Source organism: Etheostoma spectabile, chromosome 3 (assembly GCF_008692095.1).
Source record: "Etheostoma spectabile isolate EspeVRDwgs_2016 chromosome 3, UIUC_Espe_1.0, whole genome shotgun sequence".
In the NCBI taxonomy this organism is placed as follows: Eukaryota; Metazoa; Chordata; class Actinopteri; order Perciformes; family Percidae; genus Etheostoma; species Etheostoma spectabile.
This window is the reverse complement of record NC_045735.1, coordinates 14,388,329-14,397,640: the sequence shown is the minus strand read 5'-3', so window position 1 is coordinate 14,397,640 and position 9,312 is coordinate 14,388,329. Positions and strand designations below refer to the sequence as shown.

Genomic DNA, 9,312 nt, shown 5'->3' with positions numbered 1-9,312 from the left:
CATAGAGACTCCGACACACAGAAGGTTTCTGTCTGCTATGGCATCACATTGTGTCCTTGATTTTCTAAAAAACAGCTGTTTAGGACAGATGAAATGCCAGAATTTTCTGGGGTGATTTCCATGGCAACCATTCAATGCTATAGTAAAATAGAAAAGCAACAACCAGCCAATGGATACGTTCTATTTGTCTGATTTGATGCCAAACTCCCCCACATAACTCATTATTTGCACTTAAAACACAGTTGATGCAAATTTGGATCAATGAGCAAATTAATATTGAAACGTGACAGAGCAGTGTGTCGAATCATGGAGAACTGGATTAAAAGGTATGATAGACGAAAATCATCCAGTTACCACACTGTATGTGCGTAATCTGCCACTGCCACTGTTAAGTAATAAGCAGTGTGTGGGCTACAGTGGAATGTATCACATAGCGACAGGTCCCCTGGTTGGAAGAAAATAAGATTACAGTGACAACGCAACAAGGACCCCTATGAAAAGTCTTTGTGTGTTTGTATGACTGGTGTGTAACTAGTGTGCATCACACACATCTGAACATGTATAGGGTAAAATTCTCTTTTTACCACACTCCTCCGCAAATCACAAGCACAACAGAGTCAGTGTCACAGTCAGCAAATCAATTATTCAATGGCATTTCAAAATAGCAGTGGTTGCCATAGACACATGGCTGATTTACAGGGTTGTCACTTGTCTGTAATATTCCCACTCTAAGTAGGACAAATAGAGAAAAAAAACTACAACTGTGCAATGCCGACAGAGGAACGAGGACGTCAGTTATGAAACATTCCCTCTCATGTAATGGGATTCCTGCTTCATTAAATAAGTGGATAAGATTGGGGTTTTAATGTCACCGGTGAAATAAACAATACAATTGTGACATGGGGTAAACATTCACCCAATGTTTTTTTTTTCAAGATTATTTTTTGGGGCTTTTCCCTTAATTAGACTGACAGTGGATAGACAGGAAAGGGGGATGACACGCAGCAAAGGGCCACAGGTCGGATTTAAACCCGGACCGCTGCCTTGGCCTAATCATCTTGATTGTTTTGTTCATGCCATCGTCAAGTATTTACACTTCCTAAATATTTTCATGATGTACTTGTACATTTAGGCCTTCTTTAAAAGTGTTCTAAGCGATGTCACGCGTTTCTTAGGCTAAAATTGTTGTCACATACAGCAAACATTTCCTCACTATCCACAAGCTGCATGTCCCCAGAACACACTGTAAAAAAAATGCGGTCTCTGGAGACAGCCCAGGGTCTACAAACGGCAACAAAAATAAACTGTGCCAACCTGCACCACAAAACATAACAAACAGTCTTCCAGCAGTCCAGCCAATAACCAACAAGAAGGATTAGGGGGTGGGGGTTGGGGGGGTTAGTGCGCGGAAGCATGTAAGGGGACGGTTGAGGAGGAGGGAGGGGCGAGCTAATCTTATTTTGTTTGAAAATACTTCAAACAAGAAGTGCCGTCACCCAACATCGCTTAGAGCACTTTTAAATGCTTAAAGCAACACTAGAGCACTTTTCCTGCTTCTGTCCCCCTACAAGTTGGAAGCAAAATTGTCCATTACATTATGCAAGTTTGCCAAGTCAGGTATCTCTGGGGTTCGAGGTCTGGGGATCGAATAGGACATTACAACAGCGGAAATGGACAACTCCGGTACCAACCGGTAAGCAGGAAAAGTGTTGAAACTAGTTAAATTGCACTGTAGTCAAGTGAAAAAGTCTTACCTCGTTGGCAGATTTAGACCTAATTATCAAATTATTGCCCACAAAAATGACGTGAATCTCCCTCAAAAGAAAAGCCTACCAGAACAGATGTGGGTTTAGTATGAAACATAACATAGTTGTAACATAACATAGTTATATTGTTTATTTATTACATTTAAAGAAGAAAAATGCATCTATCCCATCTATCTATGGGCTGCAACTTTTATTTAATTATTGATTAATCTGGTTATATATATCTCAATTGATTAATTAACAGTTGTCGATAGAATATCAAAAAATGGTCATCACATTATTTCCAGAGCCCATGGTGATGGGAGTCCTTTTTTTTTACATAATTTGTTTTTTTGAGAAGCTGGAACCAGTGAAATTGTCCCATATTTGTTTAAAAAATGAAGAAAATGATGATACTAAATAGTTGCATATAGATTTTCTGTTGATCGACTAATCCAATAATCTATTCTGTAGATCTATCACTGTCTCACTCTCTGTCCACGTCACAAGTGAGTGCCCCCCCCCCCCACACACACACACACACAGTTCTGATTTTCAACCAGACAAATTCAAAAGATCTCCTTGGGCAACAAGGTGCCCATCATCTCCATCTCCAGCAGTAAAAGTCACAAAGTCAGATTTTTCATCTGTGCAGAACGGCAGGGTGTATTTTTATAAGCTTAAAATGAATCACAAAACCATAACAAACACCACCAGCTGGTCAAATGATCAGTGTCCTCCCATCTCTCATGTCTCATTACAAATAGAGGAAACTCATACCATGCTGTAACAAGCAGTCTGGTTTTCCTCTGTTTCAGTAAGCAGGTCATGCTGCCCTCTTGTGTCTAGTTGGGACCAAAGAAGAAGAGATTTATATCAACTCTTCAGGCTACTTGATGTCACGTGGTTGATGAAATATTCAGGAGTGAACTGATGTAACTTGTTTTAAAGAAGGTGAAATTCAGAGTAGGTTCTAAGAAATAGCTCTCTCTCTCTCTCTCTCTCTCTCTCTCTCTCTCACACACACACAAGCACACATAGTCTGCTTCTCTCTCAGAGCAGCCCTGCAGACAAGTTTATCCTGTGATGGTCATTCATGTGCACTCCACTGCGTCCTGCACCGGGATAAGCTGCACCCCGTGCCTGGCTACGACACCATGTGACCGGCTTGTGATCCCCAGCTTTGTGCAGATGACTTTCTGCCGACTATACTCTAGTCTGTAAAACCAGAGCAGGCAAAGCTCTCTCTCTCTCTGTTTTCCACGTATTGTACATTCTTGTATTGTGCGGATGATCGTCAGGCTGCACCACGTGGTGGTAGCTACAGATGACGAGGACATGTCAGAGTCCGTTATTTTGCATAGGCCTATAAAAGGTTTCTTAAATCATTCTGCAACTTTCTTATAGCCTACATTATCAAATTTATATATCATTAATTGCACAAAACTTACATGTAACATAGCCTAGCCTACATTATTGCCACCATGATCGAGTAGGCTACTGTGCTTACTGTAAGTAGCCTACAATTTTAGGGTACTGTACAGCAGGCCTACTTCACTTTGGTATTTCCAGTAATACATTGGACATTTTAATCAATTAATATAGAGTATATGTCACACTGACAGGACATTTTGCAGTATTGTTTTACTTTTTATGCTTAAGATTTTGCTGTCAATACAATTGGGCCTACTTGTTAGTATTTTTACATTGTGGCATTAATGCATTTACTTAAGTAAAACTTAAGTACTTTTTGGCCCACTTATTAAGACCATTATATTTTAACCATAACGCAATAAAGGGATAAGAATTGTGTGTAATAATTGCCTTGGACCCAAGCGCCAAAATACGAGGAGAGAGCAGCAGTTAGAAATAAAAATAATTTAATGAGAACACAAAGAGAACTTACAAAACATGCAAGCTGGTAATGTCCAAACAAAAGAAATACCAAGGAACACAGATGAAACAGGGACATAAAGAACACAAAATAGAGCTTAACTGGAAGGAACTCAACACAACAGATGACAACAAACCAACAACAGACACTGAAAGCACAGAGACTAAATACACAAGTAAACGAGGGTGAACAAGGGACAGGTGACACAAGGGCTGGGGAACTGGTGAAAGACATAAGGGTGGGGAAGACAATCTCAAAGGAGGGAAAACCAAAAGACAGGAAGTAAGACAAGTCAACACATAGAAGAACAGAAAGACTACAAAATAAAACAGGATATGGAAAACTACAACAGAACACCCATAATCATGACACAATGGTAGTGGCACCTTAAAGAAGCAGAACAATTGTTGTAATTTCCACCGGGAAAAGCTCTTCTCACTTTCTCACATGTTACTGGAAGGTCAAAAATGAAGAGCAGCAACATTCATTATCATAGAAAAATGACCGCAAAAAAGCATACAAATGTTTGTTTGATGGAGCTATCTGCATGACTTTTTGTATTTATTCTCAATGATGCATATATCTTTCCGTAGAATAATAATAGGAAACTTCCACTGCCAATTTTCATTTATGTGGCATGAATGATTTTTGGCATGAGTTTGAAACTCACTTCCGCATGTGAGGTCATAAATCAGATCAGTAATGTGAACATAAGCTGTAAATACAAGCTACAATCCTTAAAGCTTTGGTACGCTTGTTATAGACTTAAAGCATGTGATTCTGAAAAACGACCTTTTTAGTTAAACTCGACAGGACCAAATGAACAATCCATTGAATTGTTTTATGATCTCTCTGATCGCTCAGGTAGTTTCCAATAGTACCAAATCAGATGCTTTTAAGGTTAGTATGGTGACCCATAAAGGTCTTCTTTTATACACCATATACATGAACGTTATGATCCCTGTCACTCAAAATTTGAATCTACATTTTGTTGATACTATTTTTGAGCCATTCCAGTGGCTAGAAATGATGATAGGTGTAAACCGAGCCCTGGGTATCCTGCTCTGCCTTTGAGAAAATAAAAGCTCAGATGGCCGATCTGGAATCCTGAAGTCATAAGGGGAAAGGTTACCTCCCCTTTCTCTGCTTTGCCCACCCAGAGAATTTGGCCCACCCATGAGAGAGAAACATGGCTTTCAAACGAGCAAAGTGGCAGTTGGTCAAGGCCTAGCCCAATCTAGCTGGATACTAGACTCACTTTTGAGACTTACTTTTGGAACCCCTGACAAGCAAACTGAAGGTCAAAATTGGATTTTGTATAGTAAAAGATGCTTCTTTTTTTGCTCTCTGGTCTCATATAAATACCGTTCTTACAATGTCAGTTCACAGGATATTTTTTTAATTAGATGTTCAAACTAAGCTTGGACGAACTAGTTTCAAATAACACGCTTCTCACAAATGCAATGAGCTCCAAAAACATTGAAACAAAAATCTCAAATTTCACTTGTTGAATTTGAAAAGACTATACACAGGTGTTTGCAATTCCACTTGTAATTGCTTTTCTTAATGCAACTTGTGTGTGTGTGAATTTTCTGTGACTAGACTTAAACTGCATTTAAAAAAAGTAGATTATGATCTAAATGAGACTACATATAAATAACATGAAATAAACTGAAATTTCATGATGTTAAGTGAAAAGTTGAGAAGTTTTCTTAAGAGACACTTGATCAAAACACTTACTATAACAGGCACAGTGCTGGGTTGTGTACACAAAACAATATTAGTCTTTGAACTTACCAATACCCTGGCCAACAATGGAGACTGGTCAACTACCATGTTTCACATGGCCTCACATGGATTAATCCAACTGGAAATGTTGTTTTTGTTTTTATTTTCAAATAAATTAAAAGTGTAGCCGGAATTATGGTTGAATTTGTTACCCAGAGTAATATTAGCTATATCTGATGCAACACACTAACAAGGCCAAATGGAGCAGAACCACTGAAAACCCTGACCAGCCCTTCTTCAACCAGAGGAGAAACTCACCTAGATTTTGCCGTACTGGAAACCTGCTCTTTAGGTCACTGTAGCACAAAACCTGATTCTAATTAATATTCTGTGGAACATGAAATTTCCACCTTCTTATCTTCTGTTTCTTTTCCACATCTCACTTTTTTTGTTTCAACAGCACATCAACTGCAGACTTGATCATGCACAAAATTCCGGGCCAAGGGGGTTGTGTGAGCACGCACACACACACAAGCACACACCACATTCTTTTCTGCTTGAGGTATAGTAGAACAGAGGTCAGCTGGTCTCAAGACAAAATAAGAGGAATCAGGAATATTATCCTGAGCATGTGATAGTGTGTGTGTGTGTGTGTGTGTGTGCGTGCGTGCGTGCGTGCGTGCGTGCGTGCGTGCGTGTGTGTGTGTGTGTGTGTGTGTGTGTGTGACTGAATGAGTGTGTGAGATCACAATGAGATCACACACTTTGTAAGAGGACGGCCCCTAAAACGACTCAATGTGTAGAGAGAGTTGGAGAGAGAGCGTTGTGGATGGGTTTAGGAGAGAGGTGGAAGGGTTAGATGGTAGTATAGAGGGGTAGCAAGTTTCAAAAACTGCAAGCTGCAAATAAGTAAGAAAAGTAAGTTAGTTATTTTCAGATCTCTTTAAGTCTAGAAGCCATCTCTAGATCAAATGTGGTTGAGTGTGCAATAATCCTTTATTTCTCCACTTGTGGTCTACTATCTGGAAGTAACTTTCCGTCAGTGAATCTACTTCTCAGTGCTGCTGCTGCGTCTAACCCTGTCAGCTGCAGCCTGTATAGGCATCAAGTTCTGTTGTGTCCATCTTTTCAGCAGAAGTTTAAGACTGGAGCTGCTCAGACTTTTCATCATGAGGAACTTGTGTGTATCTCTAGTTCTGCTGCAGCTCATTGGGACTTGTTTATGCCAATTTCCTCGCCCATGTGCCAATTCAGAGGGACTACGGACCAAGGAGTGTTGCCCAGTTTGGGATGGTGACGGCTCAGCCTGCGGTGCCCTATCAGGCCGTGGTTTTTGCACTGAGGTGGAGGTCTCAGAAGAGCCCAATGGGCCTCAATACCCACATAGTGGGATTGATGACAGGGAGCGCTGGCCTTTATCTTTCTTCAACAGGACGTGTCGTTGTGCTGGAAATTATGGAGGTTTTAACTGTGGTGAATGCAGGTTTGGTTACTGGGGTTCAAACTGTGCTGAGTACAGGGAGTCAGTGCGCAGGAACATCCTGACCATGTCACTTGCTGAGCAACAGAAGTTTATCTCTTATCTCAACCTGGCAAAGAACACCATCAGCCGTGACTACGTGATCTCCACAGCAACAAGAGCAGAGATGGGTGAAAATGGTGAGAACCCCATGTTCTCTGACATCAACACCTATGACCTGTTTGTCTGGATGCACTACTATGTGTCCCGGGACGCCTTCTTGGGTGGGCCAGGGAATGTATGGACAGACATCGACTTTGCCCATGAATCTGCAGCATTTCTGCCCTGGCACCGAGTCTACCTGCTTCACTGGGAGAATGAGATAAGGAAGCTGACGGGAGATTTTAACTTCACCATCCCATACTGGGACTGGAGGGATGCCCAGTCCTGTGAGGTGTGCACCGATGCTCTGATGGGCGGACGCAGTCCACTCAATCCTAACCTCATCAGCCCTGCTTCAGTCTTCTCCTCATGGAAGGTAAAACATGTGTTTGTGTCTCTCTCTCTGATTGTGTGTGTGCGCGCGTGCGTGCGTGTGTGTGAGTGAAAACTGCACACTTAACTAAATCTATGAGAAAATCATTCTTATCCATTTTTAAGAGACTGAACATTCCTTTCCCCAAGAAACAAACATGTTGTTTGTTTCATTACCGCTTCACTCTGTAGGTCGGCTGTTCTAAAGCTAGTTTAAACTCTTACAGTAATCCAAAGAAATTAGAGATTTGGTTGGAAACACACATTTTCTTTTAAGAATTCATCCAGACAACATAAAAGTTTGGAGAGATAGTCATCCTCCATGTATCCACAGCTGAGAAAATGTATCTAAGACAGCACCTTTAAAGACAGAAGCACTTCATTGTAATCCCTTAATGGGGAAATTACATTTTACACACATAGGACACATAAAGTGAGAAATCTGTTAGAAATCTTGTAGTAGTTTGCAAATTGTCTGATGGTATCTCAATAACGCTCACTAAATATGCGTGTGTGTGTGTGTGTGTGTGTGTGTGTGCATGTAGGTGATCTGTACCCAGCCAGAGGAGTACAACAGCCGAGAGGCATTGTGTAACGGCACCGGGGAGGGACCACTATTACGCAACCCCGGCAACCATGATCCCAACCGCGTGCCGAGACTCCCCACAACAGCCGATGTAGACTTCACTGTCAACCTCCCCCTGTACGAGACAGGACTCATGGACCGACTCTCCAATATGAGCTTTAGAAACGTCATAGAGGGTAGGAGTGTTAGACACACACACACACACACACACACATATTAGTATTACTGTACTTCCATGCTTAACAATTGAACCTCATCCTTGGTCTAATCTGTCTAATCTAGTGCATGAGTGTTGGCTCATTTAGTTCACGCAAGGGTAAAACATACTGTACAATCATGTGAGTCTGTCTTTGTGCATACACTCAAATAGAAGAAAGCACAAATACAAACAGACACACTTATCTAAACCTATTACTGTATTAATAATAAAGCCGGAAGAAATATATGCAAACGGACGCTTAAGACACACAACCTTAATTAAATTTTCAGTTAGTAAAAAAAAACATTTTAGTCACGCAATAGTGTTGCTTGAGCCTAATTTGTTTTAGTCCACTTAGTGTCTAACTCATAGTTACCTTGAAGCATTCTCCACGAGCATTTCTCAAATAGAGTCAATTCTATTGTAATTAACAGCTTCCACAGTCGGGTGCCTTTAGCTGGCATTAAGATCAATAAGTCATTTGCATGTCAGAGTGCTAGATATCAGCTATCTTAGTTACATCGAAAGTATCTCAAAGATTTGAGAAAGAGAACTTTAAACACTAGAAGTGAGCACATCCAACCTATGCAACTCTGTTAAAACTTCACGTCATTAAGAGAATTTCTCTTGTTTCTGAATTTTGACATTTCTGAAACGAAATGAAAGATCTTTAAAGAAATAAGGGGCTTTTCCAAACTTCTCATCACTGTACTCATCTCCCTCCTACATAAAAACGTCTATCCCTCTATCTTCTATCATGTACACATTTTCACTTGTTTCCCACCTGCAGGTTTCGCCAGTCCAACGTCAGGTATGGCAGTGCCAGGCCAGAGCACAATGCACAACGCCTTGCATGTCTTCATGAACGGCTCCATGTCCTCAGTGCAGGGTTCAGCCAACGACCCCATATTCCTGCTGCACCACGCTTTCATTGACAGGTACAATGATGCACACACACACACGTCTGCTAATGACACACAGGAAAAGGATCATTTGCTTCTATTTACTGCACAAATAACCACATTTCCTTGTGATGATGATGAACAAACATACATGTGTTAGAAATGGGAAAGAGGGAAGGGATAGAGGGGGGAGTCATACAAAAATGAACAAAGAAGTCAACAGGAAACAGTACGGAGTAAGTTGAATAGTGAGACAGGACATAAT

General features: G+C 40.9%; 1 protein-coding gene across 1 annotated transcript in view; it reads left to right on the top strand.

The window, feature by feature from the left end:
• Positions 1–6,184: 6,184 nt before the first annotated feature.
• tyr (tyrosinase) overlaps positions 6,185–9,312 on the top strand; it is a 4,597-nt gene continuing 1,469 nt past the window's right edge. Inside the window, exons 1-3 of the mRNA XM_032512167.1 lie at positions 6,185–7,364; positions 7,906–8,122; positions 8,936–9,083. Coding sequence (XP_032368058.1) covers positions 6,537–7,364; positions 7,906–8,122; positions 8,936–9,083 — 1,193 coding nt within the window. The 5' untranslated portion in view covers positions 6,185–6,536. The remainder of the gene's footprint in view (positions 7,365–7,905; positions 8,123–8,935; positions 9,084–9,312) is intronic.